A 23,024-nucleotide genomic window follows, 5' to 3' on the forward strand; every position below is an offset into this window, starting at 1 on the left:
CATTGAAAACCACCGGACCGGCCAGCCAGGTCTAGGGCTGCAACGGTTCACCGGTGCACTGGTGAATCGCGATATGTTTTGTCAAGATACAAATATCGGTATCATGAAACAATAAATACTTTTCATTGACATTCAAAAATTACTGTTTTTCACAACTTTTTACCCAGTTTAAAGCCCTCAATAGCGATTTATTAAGTTGAGGGACAAGGAAGTTCCATTTTGCTTCACTTCCGATCACATATTCTTTAAAGATGCGGCAATTAGTTGTCGACTGACACAGCCTTGTGTGCCCACAAGCAAAAACATTTGGTTCATGAGAACTTCACTTTGCAATTAGGTTTTTGCTGCTGATGAAGTGGAAAAAACTGAGTTAGCAACAGTAAAATTTTGGCACTCGTCATTTGTATGTGATTTTGTATCGTATCGTATTGTATCGCTCGTGGCTCGTCTGCACGCATGGCTACCCTCACTAGGCACTGGCAACCAGGCATAGTAGTAAGCTTCAATTTGTGCCTACCTGCTTTGCAAATCTGAAAAAAATAGAATATTGACTGTTATTAGCTGCTGGCAAACACTTTGTAATCTTATAGAGCTAATCTACCACACTGATAAAACAATCTGTACCAAACCCTTGTTATCCACTAGTCTAGTAATTTCTTTAATTTGTACTTTGTAGACACTGATTTCAAATGAGGCAGCTGCAGCCGATAATACACAACTTTTGCATCAGAGATCAGGGAGCTGGCATGGTGAGAGATCAGCACTATCTGCTCCTTCATCAAATCGCAGCTCTGAATTTTCACTCAAGTTCAGCAACAGTGCCCTAATGGATAGAAATTCAACAATTGACAGCTCACAGCTGTGGAAGGTACTGCTTGGTTATGCTTTTAATTCCTGAAATTGATCAAAATCTTCAGTGTAATTATTAGTCCAGAACCACTTTCAGACCAGCATTTTCACTGGTCCAGTAATCTATACCTCCTTTAGTTTGTTTTTATTAAGGATAGGGGCATTGTTGCATGAGCCAATGACAAAAAGGTGTTTGGACAGGTACGGGCTTGCCCAAGCATTGACCTATCTGGCCACTCCTACCTCTTCAGCCCCAAGTCATACATCTGCACGTTGCAATTTCAAAGATTTATAACTGTTTTTCTTATTCAATTTAGTCAACACCTCGAGATGAGGAAGAAGCAGCTATGAGGTCAACACCAGGAATTGTGTTCCAAGGACATCAACGGCCATCCACAGTTACAGGACAGGTAGCTGACAAAAAAGAGGTAATGTCACACTTGCCTGGACATTGACATTTGATAATGAGTGCTATTGTTGGGTTCAAAACATGTCATTATGTATTACTTTTCATGGAATTTTAGTTTTAAAATTGTTTCAATTTCAGCATGACTCTGTTAGAACAGAACAGTCAAGTGAGGGGGATCAGTCTACAATGCTGGCATCAGGATTTCCAACTTGGAGAGAAGGTAGTTTCTGTTTCAACTTTGTGCTGTTGTTTTCTTTAGTTTCACTTCACTGTGGTGATTTGATCTGGCATCTGTGTTTTAATGGTGTCCCTATCTCTTCTCTGGTCAATGCTACTCCCTACATAACCAGCAATCTGCATCTTCTTCTCCAACATTTATTGCCACCTGGGGGGGGGGAAAGGGTGTTGGGTTGGCATATTTTTTGCAAGGCTATCATGGTGTGTATTGATGGATGTAATATTATACGAACCATCTTCACCTTCTCCTTTTTGTCTTGTTACATGACAGGGGATGCTCATATGCTAATAGATTTAACAAGCGATCAGAATGAAACTGCTTTGCCACTTGACAGAACCTTGACCCCTGACGGAGTTGTAGAAGAGTTTACTGCACAAGCAGCTCCACCTTGGGATATAAATAGATCATCGTCGTTTCCATGGCCTGTGGGTGCTGATGAAATGCAAGACTCTGTACTTGAACAAAATCCATTTGACATTGAAGGTTTGTCTTTTTGACTTACAGTTTACAGTACATTGTAGGGTGGGTGGGCAGAAAATGAAACTTTGGCCGGGTTAGGCGAAATATATGGAAGCATGTTGAAATGCAGTTGCATTTTATTAAGAAGAAGTAGTATATCCATACTCTTTATAAACCTGTTGACCACTCTAATGCTTTCATTTTGTCGTAGGTTCTAGGGATCAACAGCTTTGGCCTTTTAGTAATGTTGCTGCATCTGGAGAAAATCCATTTGATGGTACAGGCACAAACACTTCTTCTTGGATGGCATCAGACTTTCAATTTCAGACACAAGGTACAGAAAAAGTACTTATAAGTTATAACCACAGAAACCTGAATACCAATATTTGAGCTCCCTATGGTTTGTAACTAAAAGGCTAGGAATGGCCCTTCTGCAGGTCCAGCTTTTTAGATGAATGGGCTGTACAATAAATTTAGATGGGACCTTCTTTGCCCACATCCCTTCAAGAGTTTATCTGGTCTTAAAACTTTTTGTTCCAAGTGCACAGTAATATTAGAGTACAGGATTTTTTATTTTCCTTGTATTTTTTCCCCATGTCTCATACAAAGCTTCTGTATATACTGTTTGTATAAATAACCAGGACAAAGGATTGTGGATTATGGATCTTGGGTCACGTCTATATAAAATGAAAATGCAGTAAAAAAAACGTTTATATTGAAAATACTTCAATGTTTTCAGTCACAGAAATAAAGTATCTATCCAGGATGGAAGAGTGTATGTTGTGTTACCTTTTAAGTTATGATTTCTATCTCATTTATTGGCTAGGAGATGCTGCAGCTATTATTGCAGCTGATGAAGAGAGTTTCAACAGGGAACATGAACTTGAAATTCCAGTATGTAACAGTCATTCATTTTTCCAATGTCTTTTCAATTTTATATCCTGGGATATAATTCATAAAAATGCAGTGTCAGTGAAGTATTTTCTATTATGCCCTTAGTTGTCTAAAAAGTCTTTGTCAAGTAGTGGAATCTTGTGGTTTTGGGAATATGGTTTTATTCACTGCATTTAGTTAGGTAAAGAGAAAAAGAGACCTAACTGTTAAAACTATATTTTTCTAAAAAATACTTTGTGGAACACGTGCATAAAGACTAGATTTGATTGCCCAGAAGTGCTATAGTGAAAGAAACTTTTCACAACTGTTTAAGTTCAAATCAGATGCACATTTTAATTGGGCTGGAAGGTTTAATCGTTAGAAAGCATTTTGTTTATTTCAGTCACAGGCACAAATTAATGACACTACCAAGCTGCATGACTGGACCATTCCAGACAGTCAGTTTATCACCCGACCCTCTCTCCTCAAGGTGGTTGGTATCAATGATCCTAGCGACACTGGTGAAGTGCGTATCTCATTTGGTGCATTTCTGGCAGCAGGCTCAGGAGAGCTGGGTTCCTTGTCCAGGACAAGTCCCGACAGACCTAGGGTGAGTCAACAAATTTAAGATTTTGTTTAAAGCCAGCCGCACACTAGAGCAACAAGCTGAGCTATTTGCCTCACATGCCAGTTTGCTCAGCCATTTATTCACTGCACATTTCACCCCAGACAGTGAGGAAAGTGCTTAGCAAGTTTGATCTGAAGCCGCCATGTTGAATCACCTGAGCATTCTGTGTGTGTTTATTGGTCAGTTGATATATCTGGCTGAGTAAGTAGCCCACGACCCCTGCACACATTGAGGATTTTTCCTCTCAAGGCAAAAAAAATTCAAACACGATAGATATTTTTCTCAAGGCCTCGTAAGGCAAAATTCTCACACAAAATGGTCAGCACAAGAGAGAAAACTGTTGAGCAAATCGCATGCGAGGCAGTTCTCTCAGCTAGATGCTCTAGTGTGCGGCTGGCTTAACTCTTTTTGATATAGAGGCCTACGTGACAGAAGGTAAAACAATAAATAGCTTTCAGTTGTTAAATCCTTTGTCATGCAGGTGCCAGATGATGCATGTAAGTTTGTTTCAAACAGATTGAAGAAAAATTTTTTGAATATGATTGGGCACGCTAATGTTGACTTTTGAATTACAAGTTGAAGTCTGAATCTTCTATTGGTAGCAGGCATTTACTAAACCATAAAAAAGTGCTGGAACCCCTTTAAATAGGTACCCTTAACCACGAACTGTAGGGTCACCCCCACCATGTAGGGTTTTCACACATTCACAGCTGTTACAGAATTTGGAAAACCATAGGCAGGATAAAGTGTTTATTCCGGTTAATTACATTTTTGTTTTTCTTTTAGCCTCATTTTGGAGATGACAAGCCTATACTGACACCTTCCCCACAAGCTCCGGTGAGAATGATCAGTAAACCCAATACACCACTGGATCCATTCCTGCAAGAAAACAACTCACCTGATGGTTTTTCAAATAGAATGTCCGCTGATGGAGGTATCAAGGATGAAATGCAAAAGCAACCCAGGAGCTCAGGCGAGGTTGCTAAAAGGTTACAGACTCAAGAGAAGTCAGCAAAAATGGAAAGATCAGGAGAATCAAAGAGCCTTAATACTTCAACACCTCAACTACCTCCTGCAGTTCACCCAGACAAGGTGTCTTTTGAAATGCAAAAGTTAAAACTTGATGAGCAGTTCAAATTGGATGCTCAAGTTAAAAGCAGAAGTAGAACTGCAAGCCAGACCAGCTCACAGAGCAGTAGCAGTAGGGGGAGCATTAACAGTGTCATTAAGAAAACCGACAGCCAAATTGTACAGTCCAGTAGGATTGTTGATGGTGATAATGGGTCTAAACGTAAAGAAAAGAAACGCTCTCACAGAAAGGAGAAAAAAGATAGTCAAAATACTACAAGAAAGCCCCTTGACGTGTCTTCAAGATCAGAAGTCAGCAGTCATCAGGAACTTCAGGACCTGTACATGCATCGTAGTAGAACAGGTTCTCCTAGGAGATCGTCTCTTGGAGATGCCAGTTCTGCTTCCTCATTAGAGAAGATGACACACTTTATTGCCAAAGCAATCAATGAAGATCCAGATGAAATAAGAAAAAAACTTGCAGCAGTAGAAAGACAAAAAGCCAAAGTCAAGCCCAAAAAGAAACAAGTACCATCTTCTGAAATGAATGTAACATCCCCTGATACTAAAACCCCTGACTTTAATCCTTTGGCATCCAGCAGTCCACAGACAAAGTCTTCACCAGAAAAGATGGTGTACTCACCGCGACATGATGAAGGGATTGAACAGCGTAGCACTCACATCTCTCCTGATAAACTGTCCAGCTACACAATGGAAGATAGTGTTTTTCCATCACATGATTCTCCATCGATGGTCCCCTTGAGTCTTAAAGAACTTGATTCCAAAGATTTTCCCTCAGAACGGGAATCGAGGGTTTCGTCTGAAATTGGCAATTTTAAGCATGTAATACCTCAGTTTGGTGAAACGTACACAGTGCGAAACACCAAGAAGGAGGCTGAAGGACAACACAACAACCCTGTGATTGATCCCAGGAAGCATAGAACACATGAAATTGAACAGAGACTAAATCGTTCACTTCCTCAGAGCGTGGACACATTTGCTTCTAATGATGAAAATTCCCTGCAGCCACTCATGTCAAGTGGACAATTTCATCCCTTAACCCAAGAAATGACCACAGTACAATCTGATTCTTCTCCTCCACGTAGACAAAGACTTGACACATCTGATAGTGCAGTTGGAAGCATGGCCACTTCGCTGTCACATGATGTCACAAACAACAGGCATTCGTGGCCAGAGGCAACTCCAAGCCATCAGCATAGGCAGAAAGTGTTCCATCGGGCAGATCATGTCAGGGACAACACGAGCCAACCAAACAGCAGTGCTAACTTAGAAGTGCATATGAGTCATACAGTTCCAGCAGATAGATTAAGAGCAGCTGTTCAACCTGGTAATTTACCTGAAGGACTACCATCTACTATGTTAATGCGTGGACACCACCCAACAAATTTCTTGAACCAAGATTATTCACCATTAGGTGTACCACTAAGTCTTCCCCAGGGTATTATACCACTTGGCAATCCAGGTATGTTACCACATTTGTATCCGCCCAGTGGCTCAATTGGAGTACCTGGTTTGGTGGGACCTATTCTCACTGGGCATGGCTTAAATGTTCCGACACATGGCCCATTATCACATACAGCACCCACAGTATATGGTCCAAGGATGGTTCCTCTGGGCTCAGCTGTATATCAAGATCAAGGCCATGGCACAATGAACACTTTTCATGGTCATGTGCCATTTGTTCAAACTGTTTCAGCATCAATGGGACCAAAACCGTCAAGTTTGACACCAACCTATGTCCGGTCTCTCAATGTCAATATTCCTCATCATAACTCCAGTCAGCAAGTTCCTTTACATCTTCAAACCAATGTCTCAGGTATTTCAGGAGTACCAACTTCATTTACACAGCCTAGAACCCCTGATTCTATGCCTTTCCATCCAAGTCCATCACAACAAGTACCAAATGGACTTCTACAAGTTAGGCCCGATTTTTCGCAAGAAATGGCATTGACATCACCGGCGCAAGTGATAATACCTGGAGAGATAAAATTCCCTCCATTTTGCTGTGTGGGAGTATTGACAGAGACAGTCATTCCATTACATAACAGTAGCAGTAGATGGATGCATTGTGAAATGCGCTCCATACTGTCTACTGTTAATGGTGTTCAGGTATGCTTTAAAGCAAGATTGATATAAATTATCATTTAAGAACTATTACTCTGTCGGGGGTTGCACTGGGAATACGAAAAGAACATAGACTAGTACAGTCTGGTTTATATTTGTCCTTTTCAAGAAAATTCTTGTTCGATGCTTCTAACAATCTCTAATAAGTCACCAGAGTTTTTGAGCTGGTACTACTCTTGTACCTTTCCAATTATGTTTCAACATTCCAAACCTTCAATGAGTAATAACCTCCAATGACATACAGTGACCTACAACGAGAAAAAATTACCTAAAGCCAGCTAAAATTAGCATTGAAATGACCGGCAATGATTTTTGTTATTATGTAGGACAAGTATGTAAATTTGTGCTGTTCCAACATCTTACCCATACCTAATACTTAAAAGCTTTATCTAGAGCATAGGTTGGCCACTTATTACTTGTTCCAGGATGTAACGAAGCATGACACACTTTTCAGCCATTGTTTTGGATTGGGGCAAACTGTGTAGGGACTGCACATTATTTAACTCATCTAGGCAGCTAAACTAGAATTAGTAAAGAGTAACACATACGTCAAGTTTCTATATTTGTTGACATTCAGGTTCCCAGTAGTGCAAGTGCATTCTCTCATCAACCAAAAGCTATTATAGCGCCGCATACTACAGAAAATATCAAGGTTAGTAACAGAAATGTACCTTGCACTACCAAGCAGTGTCTCATTTTCTGACACTGTTTTCAATGCTACCCAGCAACCTTGTTGTGGTTCACCCCCATAACCAAGTTGGATGCACTTGGGAAATGTTCTTTTTTAGCGGAGGTACAACTACAAACACTTTATTCCTTTGTAGTACCACTGGTATATTAATAAGTGTTTCTTTGTAATACATTGCACTTTTACTTACCGGTACAGTGAGCAACAATATTTTACACATTTACATCCTTAAAAGTAACACGTGCCTTTTTGTTGTAATTAACTTCATTACTGTTATGCTATCATTGCAGATAAGCATTGAGCCTAATGAAGCTGGTACATTCACTGCACAGCTACAGGTCTATTCATTTCCTGTTGTGGGTGAGGTACAACCAGTGACACATAGTTTGGGACCTGTATTAGCTCTAGAAGTTGTAGCAGAAGAATCTAACGTAGAGGTATGGTTAGGGTCACCCTAAAAAAAGTAATTGTTTAACAACAGATGTTGAAAGAACTAATGATTAATCACTCTCATTTACAAGACGTAATAACTTTCTTTGTTTATACGTGTTGGAATACAGAGGTTACCTCTTTACTTAAAAGTTGTGATTTTAAAAGTACTTTAGCTTACTAGCCTAAGATAGATATCTTGCTTGTTTAGCATAAATTAAGTACATGGGGAGAAACAACTATTAGAATAACTCTAAGAATGGTGGAATGTGCTTTGCCATTCATATAAAATATATCACAAATTCGTTTGTGACCCTGCATTAGTCCTAAAGGCTTCTGCAACATGCACTTACAACTCAGAACAACAACAAGTTGCTGCTTTCGTTTTGGGCAAGAAAGTGTAAGGTGAAATCAATGCTTGTTTCTTGTATTAAATAGGTTGTTCTTGATGACGAGAATACCATACACTTTGGTGAGGTTTCATATGGGGCTAAGCAATGTCGACCAATCCATCTGGTAAACAGAGGAAGAGCCCAAGTACCCATCAGAATCATTTTGTCTGCAGTGAGTTCCTTGATTGATTTGTTCCATTTTCTTGTTATTTGAAGATTTTGCATCATACTACCGTTTTGAAGTTACATTTTTTAATACAAAAATATCCACAAAGATAAAAAAAATAGATTAGTTGCCTCTGGTCTCGCAGATCCCAGAATGATTTTCATCAAGCTCTGAAATGTGACTGGTACATTATGCAGACCAAACGGTATCACTGCATACCAACAGGACCAGTTCTCTGCAGTAAGGCTGCATTATATCTGGCTGTAAATAAAGTTTCCTTCTGCTACCCACACTTGCAGTAGTTGGAGTAGTTGTGTTTATCCTTTGTGAATTGCACAATAGTCTTCAGGAATATTGTTCAATGTGTGATAGTCAACACAAAATCTGATACAGTAATCCTACATCTTAAGTAAGAGTACCAACAAGACCCAAGAATATCCCCACTTATATATTTCTTCAACTGACTTAATACTTTTCCCATAACTAAATATTGACTGTTTATAACAACAGTGCTTGTCTTGTGCTGCGCTTATAAACTTGAGCCAGTAACTAAGTGCAAGTACCTAACATTCGAGCTGGTGGACACCAACTGAAGTTTACTTACTTACTTCAGTTTAAAGGGTGCTTTCATCAGTTAGCCGATTGGCATAAATTCAAAGATTGAGACTTTGTTATGGTTCTCAATCTGTGCCAGTACTTGAAACAAGACTTTTTCTTAGTCATATACTAGTGTGAGTACTGCTTTTTTGTTAGAACAATGTTTTAAGAAGGACAAAATTCGCTTTTCGGATTCCATAGGAATAAAAAAACTGACAACCAGATAAGTGTTAAGTTCTGTTACTGCTTGCCCGTCTTTCATTTTGATACTTTCTTCCCTTCCAGAATAGCAGCTCACTGCACTGTTTTGCTTTTGCGGATGCTGATTTTTTGCCCAAGGCTGATGTTGTTACAGGTCCTGCCCCAGCTGGAGCTAAGGGAGCAGCATTAACAATCCACACCTTGTCTCTTAAAGGTCGGAAAGATCTGGTGAGCTCATTATCTATTACAACATTTCATTTCATTTCATTATCTATTACAACATTTATTCACATTTGCCTAAAAATGCACTCGACTCTTGGTTATGAGATTCTGGTCTGTTGTGCTTCAGTCTTAGTTACTTGTTGCAAAGTTGGTTAGTGATGCTGTAAATTTCATTCTTTTGTATCTATTCATTCTCATCCTTACTGTTTGCAATATGATATTATGTTCTGCAGAATTCCACAGTTGAACCAACGGTCGTGTGGCTTCTGTTTCAGTCTCAAAAGATTGGACTTAACAGTAAGTTGAGTGAATATCGGATCTGTATTTGTGGTACAACTGGACAGAGCTGTATTTTGACCTTTTTAAGTAACACTTAATTGTAGATGGAATTCCTTGTGACATTATACCAATAGACTTTTGTTATTCTATTAAGTGTATGCTAATCTGCTAAGCCTCGCTCCAGGTTCAAATTCTTTTTGTTCTTTGCATATGCTAACAAGGCTTGCTGGGCAGATTAGCATGAACACAAAAGAGTAACAAATGCTGAGAAAGGTCTATAAGCTCTTTCTTCAGTTATACATGGTGCCACTTTTCTCAAAACGTTAAGTTTCAATTTTACTTGAGATGAGCAACCTCTGACTTGTGGAGAAACTCAAATTAGTCAGTACCCTTTACATGTGATATGCGAATGTTTATTTTAGATACCTCATCAGCTGGACCACCAGATGAATACACTGCACGTCTTGATGTTGAGATTGACAGTGCTCGACAAGGTTGGACTTTTAAATTATTATGTACATTTTCTGACATAAATTATCCTTTGTCAGTTTGACCTGTTGGTGTGAAATATCTACACGCTTCTCTCACATCGACAAAATAAAACTTAATGTCACTTTGTCTTCTTCTCAAGAGACAAACAATTTTGTCCCATTTCCAGTGAATTAAGGTATGCTTGTTTCCTATTTCATTTTCGTATTTTAGGCCCCACTATCAGCAGTGTTGCTCTTAAAGCCCTGGAGGGTGTTGTAAGACTGCACACTCCTCATAAACTACAGGTATGTTTGTGTGATATGACCTTGTCAATAATAAAAACCTGGTACAAAGTTGGTGCCAGAAAAATAAAGACAGTGTGATGGCATTAGTGTGGTTGCCTATTTTGTTAAGAACACTGAAGTTTACTGAAAGATTTTATGGGAGTGTAAATGTTAGAAAAATTTATAGGACCAGTATGGGATAAAATTGCTGGATGGCAAACGTTGCCATCCAGCATTTTTTTTCTCTACAAATCTTCTTGGAAATGCTGTACAGGTTTACAATACAAAACACTACAACAAACAACCAAAAACAACAGCCTCAAAACTAAGAATCTGGCATGTATAGCACCCATTTATTATGATTCACAAGTACACAAAACAGGGTTCTGCAGAAAGCCTTGCAATTAAAAATAGAAGTGTTGGTTTCTGAAATGAAAGGGAAATCTGTGAGACTGGAGAAACCCATAGTGCAAGACAAAAAAAACAACCTCAACACACACAAAACGACCCTTCTGAATCGAACCCAGGCCAAACAAGTGGGCCTATTTAGTGTAGTATTGTAACACGCAGATACTGGCCCTAGTAGGGTGCTCTAGGAACAGTAGGACAGTGATTACAGGAGAGCATGGCAAACAGCGCCATGACATTTACAGTGAAAGCTTGCTGTTTATCTATTAAATTTAGAGGTGTTGGTTTCTGAATTTGTGAGTTTGGTGAACAATCCTTAAAGAAAGACAAGAACAGGATTTCAAAACAAGCTCTGTGTTACAGCTACCAACTCTTCCAGTTGTTGACGCCTACTTCAAAACATTTTGAAACCCCTGACAAGAATCGATAACAACATTCACCCACATGTGACGTTTCTCCAAAATCCTCCCCCTGGCCACATAAGAGGAAGGAAAACACTTAATATTAACCAACTGTGCCTTCCATGCTCCCTCACAAACATATTGTTATCATTTTATTGCAGGTGCTGAATTTGAAAAGCTCAGTTGGTAAGATCGCAAGATGTACTATTCCAGTAAAGAATGCTGGTAACATCACAGCCAAAGTAAAGCTGAAGATTGAGGGAGACACAAAACAATTTTCTGTAAAGCCTATTCAGCTACGTCTTAAACCTGAAGAGGTGAGAGAATATGACATCTTTAAATAACTTTTAATATATTTTTTCTCTTTTCCAAGACAACCTGCATACGAGAAAAACAAAAACTGTAGAATAGCGTAGTTTATGTAAGTAACAATGTACTAGTAACAGTCCTGATATGTTTCCCGTCGTTGTAGGAGTCAGGGGTGCAAGTCACATTCCAACCCACAGAAGCAAGTAAACAAGTAGAAAGGTAAATCAAGCAGATTATCAGGGATCGAGACTAACTTTTTTGCTAACTAGCCTAGTGGCTAGTGACAGCTTTGATTTCACTAGCCAAAATCAATTTTCTACTAGCCATAACTTTCAAGTATGGCTTTCATTGTTCTTTTTTTTTTTTTTGACCAAGCCACCTAAGGCAAAAGCCAATGACAAATTGGACAAAATTGGTTTTCCCTCACGTTTTTGCTGCTACCCACTGCAGAATAATCTCGGGTATCCATTGGAACCGCATCTTATATGTGCACATGAAAGCTTTTTTGAAAGCTTTCACGTATGCGACCTCTCGTCCTCGTTGTTCATGCAACCTTACCCAATCACTGATTAATGTTAAAACCATGCTTGATTTCCCAGGCTGGAAAAAATTAGCAGAAACAGTTTTCTTTCACTTGTCGCTGAATCACTGAAAAGTTCTAGTAGATAACTAAGCTTGTCCATATCCTGGCTTTGATATATGTCAACTGTGTTAGTTCTGTTCTTTCAAAATCAATTTCAATTTTTCTTTTCTCAAAACTGCCTGAAACTTCTACTATCCATTTTGGCTAGTGAAAGCCCAAAATCTACTAGCCAAAACTACATTTCTACTAGCCTTTGGCTAGTTGGCTACCGTTAGACTCGAGCCCTGGTCATTATGATAGGGTACATGCTTTCCACCTGAGCGTCGAAAGTAATTTGCATTTGCTCTTGGATTTACATTACTATGCTTTATATACTATTGGTGTAAAAAACTCCTTCCACTTCCTTCACCAATGAGAAGCAAAACCAAAACCAAAGTGTTGGGTTATTTTGATTTTTTTGCACTGATGATTTAATATTGAACATTTGTCAATAAAATTAAATCCCTGGTTTGACAGGCCATTGTTTGCTTAGATTGTTTGTTGCTCTCTTAACACAACCCTGTTTTTTTTTTCAGCTTGGTAGTTCTAGCAGTTCCCAATGGGCCAGTGTATGAATTGGTAGTGAAGGGATCAGCTATACCTAAAGAAGATGACAAGTGAGATAATAAATAATTTGCCTTTTTTGCACTGGTTTCTTTTGTTCTAGTAAATTGGGTCCTTGAGAGGTTCAGAAGTGACTGGGAGTGTTGCTTATCCCAGGTATGGAATGCTCATCCCTTATAGGTAGCCCCCAGCATTCAAGTCTGGTTGCCTTGACAATTTGCTAGTACCCAATAAACTCCTGGGTGGTGAGAGGTGTCCTGCTCAAGAACACAGTCACCCTTGCTAGCACTTAAAGCTGGACACGTCATTGCGGAGTACAACATGCTAACCATTGGGCTGCTGGAGAAATACCTTTAAAGCAAAGACAAGAACCAACAACAAACTCCAGCCACATATGACCCCAGGCCCAGGAAATCGAACCCGGGCCACATTGGTCGGAGGCGAGCCCTCTCACCACTGCACCAGCCCTGCGCCTAGCATCATTAGTCACTGCTAATAAGAGCAAACTACATTCCTAGTCTTGTCTGACAGTGTTTTGTTGATAGGGAAACAAACTTCACCTCTGCCACATTTATGTTAACTTTGTATAAAACACAAAAATTAACTCTTCCTGATATAGAAGCCTACGTGACAGAAGGTGAAACAATAGATAGCTTTCAATTGTTGAATCCTTTGAACAGATTGAAGAAAAAGTTGTTGAATATGATTGGGCACTCCCATGTTGACTTGTGAAATACAAGTTAAAGTCTCACTCTTCTACTGGTAGGCATTTATTAAACCATAAAAATGTGCTGGAACCTCTTTAAAAAAGTACCCTTAACCACTAACTGTCAGGTTACCCTAACCATGAAGGGTTTTCACACTTTCAAAGCTGTTACAGGTTTTTGTACACCATCGGCAAGAGAAGGTGTTCATTCTGGTTAATTACATTTTCGTTTCTCTTCTTAGCCTCATTTTGGAGATGACAAACCTATACTGACACCTTCCCCACAAGCTCCGGTGAGGATGATCAGTAAACCCAATACACCACTGGATCCATTCATGCAAGAAAACAATTCATCTGATGGTTTTTCAAATAGAACGTCTGCTGATGGAGGTCTCAAAGATGAAATGCAAAAGCAACCCAGGAGCTCAGGTGAGGTTGCTAAAAGGTTACAGAGTCAAGAGCAGTCAGCAAAAACGGAAAGATCAGGAGAATCAAAGAGCCTTAATACTTCAACGCCTCAGGTACCTCCAGCAGTTCACCCAGACAAGTTATCTTTTGAAATGCAAAAGTTAAAACTTGATGAGCAGTTCAAAAGGGATGTTCCAGTGAAAAGCAGAAGTAGGACTGCAAGCCAAACCAGCTCACAGAGCAGTAGCAGTAGGGGAAGCATTAACAGTGTCATAAAGAAAACCGACAGGCAAAGTGCACAATCCAGTAGGATTGTTGATGGTGATAATGGGTCTAAACCTAAAGAAAAGAAACGTTCTCACAGAAAGGAGAAAAAAGAAAGTCAAAATACAACAAGAAAGCCCCTTGATGTGTCTTCAAGATCAGAAGTCAGCAGTCATCTGGAACTTCAGGAGCTCTACATGCATCCTAGTAGAACAGGTTCTCCTAGGAGATCGTCTCTTGGAGATGCCAGTTCTGCTTCCTCATTAGAGAAGATGACACAGTTTATTGCCAAGGCAATCAATGAAGATCCAGATGAAATAAGAAAAAAACTTGCAGCAGTAGAAAGACAAAAAGCAAAAGTCAAGCCCAAAAAGAAACAAATACCATCTTCTAAAATGAATGTTACATCTCCTGATACTAGAACCTCTGACTTTAATCCTTTGGCATCCAGCAGTCCACAAACAAAGTCTTCACCAGAAAAGATGGTTTATTCACCGGGACATGATCAAGGGATTGAACAGCCCAGCAATCACATCTCTCCTGATAAACTGTCAAGCTACACAATGGAAGATAGTGTTTTTCCATCACATGATTCTCCATCGATGGTCCCCTTGAGTCTTAAAGAACTTGATTCCAAAGATTTTCCCTCAGAACAGGAATCAAGGATTTCGTCTGAAATTGGCATTTTTAAGCATGTTATCCCTCAGTTTGGTGAAACGTACACAGTGCGAAATGCCAAGAAGGAGGCTGATGGACAACACAACAACCCTGTGATTGATCCCAGAAAGCATAGAACCCATGAAATTGAACAGAGACTAAATCGTTCACTTCCTCAGAACGTGGACACATTTGCTTCTAATGATGAAAGTGTTCTGCATCCATCTACGTCAAGTGGACAATTTCATCCCTTAACCCAAGAAATGACTACTGTACAGTCTGATTCTTCTCCTCCATGTAGACAAAGACTTGACACATCTGATAGTGCAGTTGGAAGCATGGCCACTTTGCTGTCACATGATGTTACAAACAACAGGCATTCGTGGCCAGAGACAACTCCAAGCCATCAGCATAAGCAGAAGGAGTTCCATCGGGCAGATCATGCCAAGGACAACACGAGCCAACCAAACAGCAGTGCTAACTTAGAAGTGCATATGAGTCATACAGTTCCAGCAGATAATTTAAGAGCAGCTTTTCAACCTGGTAGTTTAACTGAAGGACTACCATCTACTATGTTAATGCGTGGACACCACCCAACAAATTTCTTGAACCAAGATTATTCACCATTAGGTGTACCACTAAGTCTTCCCCAGGGTATTGTACCACTTGGCAATCCAGGTATGGTACCACATTTGTATCCGCCCAGTGGCTCAATTGGAGTACCTGGTTTGGTGGGACCTATTCTCACTGGGCATGGCTTAAATGTTGCGACACATGGCCCATTATCACATACAGCACCCACAGTATATGGTCCAAGGATGGTTCCTCTGGGCTCAGCTGTATATCAAGATCAAGGCCATGGCACAATGAACACTTTTCATGGTCATGTGCCATTTGTTCAAACTGTTTCAGCATCAATGGGACCAAAACCGTCAAGTTTGACACCAACCTATGTCCGGTCTCTCAATGTCAATATTCCTCATCATAACTCCAGTCAGCAAGTTCCTTTACATCTTCAAACCAATGTCTCAGGTATTTCAGGAGTACCAACTTCATTTACACAGCCTAGAACCCCTGATTCTATGCCTTTCCATCCAAGTCCATCACAACAAGTACCAAATGGACTTCTACAAGTTAGGCCCGATTTTTCGCAAGAAATGGCATTGACATCACCAGCGCAAGTGATAATACCTGGAGAGATAAAGTTCCCTCCATTTTGCTGTGTGGGAGTATTGACAGAGACAGTCATTCCATTACATAACAGTAGCAGTAGATGGATGCATTGTGAAATGCACTCCATATTGTCTACTGTTAATGGTGTTCAGGTACGCTTTCAGGCAAGATTGCTAGAAATTATCATATATTATTATTCAACAAATGTGTGCGCTGCCCAAGTTTGGTCAAAATACGATTGTTATCAGTCATGATCCGTACATGACAGATATCCTGCGATATATGTAGGTTGTTGAGATTCATCCGAAATCTTGCAAATGCTGCACAACCCCAGTTTTTCCTAACTGCAAAATGTATTTTGTTGACAACTTGTTGAATAATAAAACAATTATCCTGCTCAATTTTTCCGAATATTGTCTTATTTTAGCCCACTCGGCCTACCGCCTCGTCGGCTAAGTATCAAGCGATATTCCGCGCGATTTCGCAGGATAATTGTTAAATAACTCTTACTCTGACGGGGATTGCACTGGGAATACAAAAAGAATATAGACTAGTACAGTCTGGATTATTTTTGTCCTTTTCAAGAGAATTCTTGTTGGATGCTTCTAACAATCTCCAATAAGTCACCAGAGTTTTTGAGATGTTACTTCACTTGTACCTTTCCAATTATGTTTCAACATTCCAAACCTTCAATGAGTAATAACCTCAAATGACATACAGTGACCTACAACGAGAAAAAGCAAGCAATGATTTTTGTTATTATGTAGGACGATTTTTTAAGCAAATGAAGGATCAATTTTTCATTTCATATGTAGGACAAGTATGTAAATTCTAGCTATCTCAACTTCGTACCCATACCTAATACTTAAAAGCTTTATTTAGAGCATAGGTTGATCACTTTCTACTTGTTCCAGGATATAAGGAGGCTTGATACACTTTTCAGCCATTTTTTTTGGATTGGGGCAAACTGTGTGGGGACTGAACATTATTTAACTCATCTAGGCGAAGGGCCCGCACTTAAGTTAACTCATCGAGGCAGCTCAACTAATATTCGTAAAGAGTAACTTTATTTCTTGACATTCAGGTTCCCAGTAGTGCAAGTGCATTTTCTCATCAACCAAAAGCTATTATAGCGCCACATACTACAGAAAATATCAAGGTTAGTAAAAGGAACGTACCTTGCACTACCAAGCATTGTCTTATTTTCTGACACTGTTTTCAATGTTACCCAACAACCTTGTTGTGGTTCACCCCCATAACCAAGTAGGATGCACTTAAGAAATGTTCTTTTTTAGCGGAGGTACAACTACAAACACTTTATTCCTTTGTAGTACCACTGGTTTATTAATGTTTCTTTGTAATACATTGCACTTTTACTTACCGGTACAGTGAGCAACAATATTTTACACATTTACATCCTTAAAAGTAACATGTGCCTTTTTGTTGTAATTAACTTCATTACTGTTATGCTATCATTGCAGATAAGCATTGAGCCTAATGAAGCTGGTACATTCACTGCACAGCTACAGGTCTATTCATTTCCTGTTGTGGGTGAGGTACAACCAGTGACACATAGTTTGGGACCTGTATTAGCTCTAGAAGTTGTAGCAGAAGAACCTAACGTAGAGGTATGGTTAGGGTCACCCTAAAAAAAGTAATTGTTTAACAACAGATGTTGAAAGAACTAATGATTAATCACTCTCATTTACAAGACGTAATAACTTTCTTTGTTTATACGTGTTGGAATACAGAGGTTACCTCTTTACTTAAAAGTTGTGATTTTAAAAGTACTTTAGCTTACTAGCCTAAGATAGATATCTTGCTTGTTTAGCATAAATTAAGTACATGGGGAGAAACAACTATTAGAATAACTCTAGGAATGGTGGAATGTGCTTTGCCATTCATATAAAATATATCACAAATTCGTTTGTGACCCTGCATTAGTCCTAAAGGCTTCTGCAACATGCACTTACAACTCAGAACAACAACAAGTTGCTGCTTTCGTTTTGGGCAAGAAAGTGTAAGGTGAAATCAATGCTTGTTTCTTGTATTAAATAGGTTGTTCTTGATGACGAGAATACCATACACTTTGGCGAGGTTTCATATGGGGCTAAGCAATGTCGACCAATCCATCTGGTAAACAGAGGAAGAGCCCAAGTACCTATCAGAATCATTTTGTCTGCAGTGAGTTCCTTGATTGATTTGTTCCATTTTCTTGTTATTTGAAGATTTTGCATCATACTACCGTTTTGAAGTTACATTTTTGGATACAAAAATATCCATAAAGATAAAAAAAATAGATTAGTTTCCTCTGGTCTCGCAGATCCCAGAATGATTTTCATCAAGCTCTGAAATGTGACTGGTACATTATGCAGACCAAACGGTATCACTGCATACCAACAGGACCAGTTCTCTGCAGTAAGGCTGCATTATATCTGGCTGTAAATAAAGTTTCCTTCTGCTACCCACACTTGCAGTAGTTGGAGTAGTTGTGTTTATCCTTTGTGAATTGCACAATAGTCTTCAGGAATATTGTTCAATGTGTTATAGTCAACACAAAATCTGATACAGTCATCCTACATCTTAAGTAAGAGTACCAACAAGACCCAAGAATATCCCCACTTATATATTTTTCTTCAACTGACTTAATACTTTTCCCATAACTAAATATTGACTGTTTTTTATAACAACAGTGCTTGTCTTGTGCTGCGCTTATAAACTTGAGCCAGTAACTAAGTGCAAGTACCTAACATTCGAGCTGGTGGACACCAACTGAAGTTTACTTACTTACTTCAGTTTAAAGGGTGCTTTCATCAGTTAGCCGATTGGCATAAATTCAAAGATTGAGACTTTGTTATGGTTCTCAATCTGTGCCAGTACTTGAAACAAGACTTTTTCTTAGTCATATACTAGTGTGAGTACTGCTTTTTTGTTAGAACAATGTTTTAAGAAGGACAAAATTCGCTTTTCGGATTCCATAGGAATAAAAAAAAACTGACAACCAGATAAGTGTTAAGTTCTGTTACTGCTTGCCCGTCTTTCATTTTGATACTTTCTTCCCTTCCAGAATAGCAGCTCACTGCACTGTTTTGCTTTTGCGGATGCTGATTTTTTGCCCAAGGCTGATGTTGTTACAGGTCCTGCCCCAGCTGGAGCTAAGGGAGCAGCATTAACAATCCACACCTTGTCTCTTAAAGGTCGGAAAGATCTGGTGAGCTCATTATCTATTACAACATTTGTATATAATGATGTTTAAAGGCACATTTGCCTAAAAATGCACTCGACTCTTGGTTATGAGATTCTGGTCTGTTGTGCTTCAGTCTTAGTTGCTTGTTGCAAAGTTGGTTAGTGATGCTGTAAATTTCATTCTTTTGTATCTATTCATTCTCATCCTTACTGTTTGCAATATGATATTATGTTCTGCAGAATTCCACAGTTGAACCAACGGTCGTGTGGCTTCTGTTTCAGTCTCAAAAGATTGGACTTAACAGTAAGTTGAGTGAATATCGGATCTGTATTTGTGGTACAACTGGACAGAGCTGTATTTTGACCTTTTTAAGTAACACTTAATTGTAGATGGAATTCCTTGTGACATTATACCAATAGACTTTTGTTATTCTATTAAGTGTATGCTAATCTGCTAAGCCTCGCTCCAGGTTCAAATTCTTTTTGTTCTTTGCATATGCTAACAAGGCTTGCTGGGCAGATTAGCATGAACACAAAAGAGTAACAAATGCTGAGAAAGGTCTATAAGCTCTTTCTTCAGTTATACATGGTGCCACTTTTCTCAAAACGTTAAGTTTCAATTTTACTTGAGATGAGCAACCTCTGACTTGTGGAGAAACTCAAATTAGTCAGTACCCTTTACATGTGATATGCGAATGTTTATTTTAGATACCTCATCAGCTGGACCACCAGATGAGTACACTGCACGTCTTGATGTTGAGATTGACAGTGCTCGACAAGGTTGGACTTTTAAATTATTATGTACATTTTCTGACATAAATTATCCTTTGTCAGTTTGACCTGTTGGTGTGAAATATCTACACGCTTCTCTCACATCGACAAAATAAAACTTAATGTCACTTTGTCTTCTTCTCAAGAGACAAACAATTTTGTCCCATTTCCAGTGAATTAAGGTATGCTTGTTTCCTATTTCATTTTCGTATTTTAGGCCCCACTATCAGCAGTGTTGCTCTTAAAGCCCTGGAGGGTGTTGTAAGACTGCACACTCCTCATAAACTACAGGTATGTTTGTGTGATATGACCTTGTCAATAATAAAAACCTGGTACAAAGTTGGTGCCAGAAAAATGAAGACAGTGTGATGGCATTAGTGCGGTTGCCTATTTTGTTAAGAACACTGAAGTTTACTGAAAGATTTTATGGGAGTGTAAATGTTAGAAAAATTTATAGGACCAGTATGGGATAAAATTGCTGGATGGCAACGTTTGCCATCCAGCATTTTTTTCTCTACAAATCTTCTTGGAAATGCTGTACAGGTTTACAATAAAAAACACTACAACAAACAACCAAAAACAATAGCCTCAAAACTAAGAATCTGGCATGTATAGCACCCATTTATTATGATTCACAAGTACACAAAACAGGGTTCTGCAGAAAGCCTTGCAATTAAAAATAGAAGTGTTGGTTTCTGAAATGAAAGGGAAATCTGTGAGACTGGAGAAACCCATAGTGCAAGACAAAAAAAAAACAACCTCAACACACACAAAACGACCCTTCTGAATCTAACCCAGGCCAAACAAGTGGGCCTATTTAGTGTAGTATTGTAACACGCAGATACTGGCCCTAGTAGGGTGCTCTAGGAACAGTAGGACAGTGATTACAGGAGAGCATGGCAAACAACGCCATGACATTTACAGTGAAAGCTTGCTGTTTATCTATTAAATTTAGAGGTGTTGGTTTCTGAATTTGTGAGTTTGGTGAACAATCCTCAAAGAAAGACAAGAACAGGATTTCAAAACAAGCTCTGTGTTACAGCTACCAACTCTTCCAGTTGTTGACGCCTACTTCAAAACATTTTGAAACCCCTGACAAGAGTCGATAACAACATTCACCCACATGTGACTTTTCTCCAAAATCCTCCCCCTGGCCACATAAGAGGAAGGAAAACACTTATTAACCAACTGTGCCCTCCCTGCTCCCTCACAAACATATTGTTATTATTTTATTGCAGGTGCTGAATTTGAAAAGCTCAGTTGGTAAGAGCGCAAGCTGTACTATTCCAGTAAAGAATGCTGGTAACATCACAGCCAAAGTAAAGCTGAAGGTTGAGGGAGACACAAAACAATTCTCTGTAAAGCCTATTCAGCTACGTCTTAAACCTGAAGAGGTGAGAGAATATGACATCTTTAAATAACTTTTAATATATTTTTTCTCTTTTCCAAGACGACCTGCATACGAGAAAAACAAAAACTGTATAATAGCGTAGTTTATGTAAGTAACAATGTACTGGTAACAGTCCTGATATAATGTTTCCTGTCGTTGTAGGAGTCAGGGGTGCAAGTCACATTCCAACCCACAGAAGCAAGTAAACAAGTAGAAAGGTAAATCAAGCAGATTATCAGGGATCGAGACTAACTTTTTTGCTAACTAGCCTAGTGGCTAGTGACAGCTTTGATTTCACTAGCCAAAATCAATTTTCTACTAGCCATAACTTTCAAGTATGGCTTTCATTGTTCTTTTTTTTTTTTTGACCAAGCCACCTAAGGCAAAAGCCAATGACAAATTGGACAAAATTGGTTTTTCCTCACGTTTTTGCTGCTACCCACTGCAGAATAATCTCGGGTATCCATCGGAACCGCATCTTACATGTGCACATGAAAGCTTTTTTGAAAGCTTTCACGTATGAGACCTCTCGTCCTCATTGTTCATGCAACCTTACCCAATCACTGATTAATGTTAAAACCATGCTTGATTTTCCAGGCTGGAAAAAATTAGCAGAAACAGTTTTCTTTCACTTGTCGCTGAATCACTGAAAAGTCCTAGTCGATAACTAAGCTTGTCCATATCCTGGCTTTGATATATGTCAACTGTGTTAGTTCTGTTCTTTCAAAATCAATTTCAATTTTTCTTTTCTCAAAACTGCCTGAAACTTCCACTATCCATTTTGGCTAGTGAAAGCCCACAATCTACTAGCCAAACCTACATTTCTACTAGCCTTTGGCTAGTTGGCTACCGTTAGACTCGAGCCCTGGTCATTATGATAGGGTACATGCTTTCCACCTGAGCGTCGAAAGTAATTTGCATTTGCTCTTGGATTTACATTACTATGCTTTATATACTATTGGTGTAAAAAACTCCTTCCACTTCCTTCACCAATGAGAAGCAAAACCAAAGTGTTGGGTAATTTTGATTTTTTTGCACTGATGATTTAATATTGAACATTTGTCAATAAAATTAAATCCCTGGTTTGACAGGCCATTGTTTGCTTAGATTGTTTGTTGCTCTCTTAACACAACCCTGTTTTTTTTTTTTCAGCTTGGTAGTTCTAGCAGTTCCCAATGGGCCAGTGTATGAATTGGTAGTGAAGGGATCAGCTATACCTAAAGAAGATGACAAGTGAGATAATAAATAATTTGCCTTTTTTTGCACTGGTTTCTTTTGTTCTAGTAAATTGGGTCCTTGAGAGGTTCAGAAGTGACTGGGAGTGTTGCTTATCCCATGTATGGAATGCTCATCCATTATAGGTAGCCCCCAGCATTCAAGTCTGGTTGCCTTGACAATTTGCTAGTACCCATTAAACTTCTGGGTGGTGAGAGGTACTGTGAGAGTAAAGTGTCTTGCTCAAGAACACAACACAGTCACCCTTGCTAGCACTTAGAGCTGGACACGTCATTGCGGAGTACAACATGCTAACCATTGGGCTGCTGGAGAAATACCTTTAAAGCAAGGACGAGAACCAACAACAAACTCCAGCCACATATGACCCCAGGTCCAGGAAATCGAACCCGGGCCACATTGGTGGGAGGCGAGCCCTCTCACCACTGCAGCAGCCCTGCCCCTTGCATCACTGGCATCATTACTTACTGCTAATAAGAGCAAACTACATTCGTAGTCTTGTCTGACACAGTGTTTTGTTGATAGGGAAACAAA

At 39.2% G+C, this 23,024-nt stretch overlaps 1 protein-coding gene across 3 annotated transcripts in view; it reads left to right on the plus strand.

Annotated features, from left to right (window-relative positions):
• LOC144651409 (uncharacterized) overlaps positions 1-23,024 on the plus strand; it is a 52,554-nt gene that overhangs the window by 11,888 nt on the left and 17,642 nt on the right. For all 3 annotated transcript variants that reach the window (XM_078511339.1, XM_078511340.1, XM_078511341.1), the window contains exons 12-29: positions 677-868; positions 1,167-1,277; positions 1,397-1,478; positions 1,767-1,979; positions 2,167-2,289; positions 2,782-2,849; positions 3,232-3,438; positions 13,651-16,062; positions 16,995-17,069; positions 17,392-17,538; positions 17,969-18,094; positions 18,978-19,121; positions 19,337-19,400; positions 19,805-19,876; positions 20,085-20,158; positions 21,106-21,261; positions 21,420-21,475; positions 22,410-22,490. In XM_078511339.1, the coding sequence (XP_078367465.1) occupies positions 677-868; positions 1,167-1,277; positions 1,397-1,478; positions 1,767-1,979; positions 2,167-2,289; positions 2,782-2,849; positions 3,232-3,438; positions 13,651-16,062; positions 16,995-17,069; positions 17,392-17,538; positions 17,969-18,094; positions 18,978-19,121; positions 19,337-19,400; positions 19,805-19,876; positions 20,085-20,158; positions 21,106-21,261; positions 21,420-21,475; positions 22,410-22,490 (4,403 nt within the window). The remainder of the gene's footprint in view (positions 1-676; positions 869-1,166; positions 1,278-1,396; positions 1,479-1,766; positions 1,980-2,166; positions 2,290-2,781; positions 2,850-3,231; positions 3,439-13,650; positions 16,063-16,994; positions 17,070-17,391; positions 17,539-17,968; positions 18,095-18,977; positions 19,122-19,336; positions 19,401-19,804; positions 19,877-20,084; positions 20,159-21,105; positions 21,262-21,419; positions 21,476-22,409; positions 22,491-23,024) is intronic.

Source organism: Oculina patagonica, chromosome 4 (assembly GCF_052425735.1).
Source record: "Oculina patagonica isolate OP01 chromosome 4, crgOcupat, whole genome shotgun sequence".
Classification (NCBI taxonomy): domain Eukaryota; kingdom Metazoa; phylum Cnidaria; class Anthozoa; order Scleractinia; family Oculinidae; genus Oculina; species Oculina patagonica.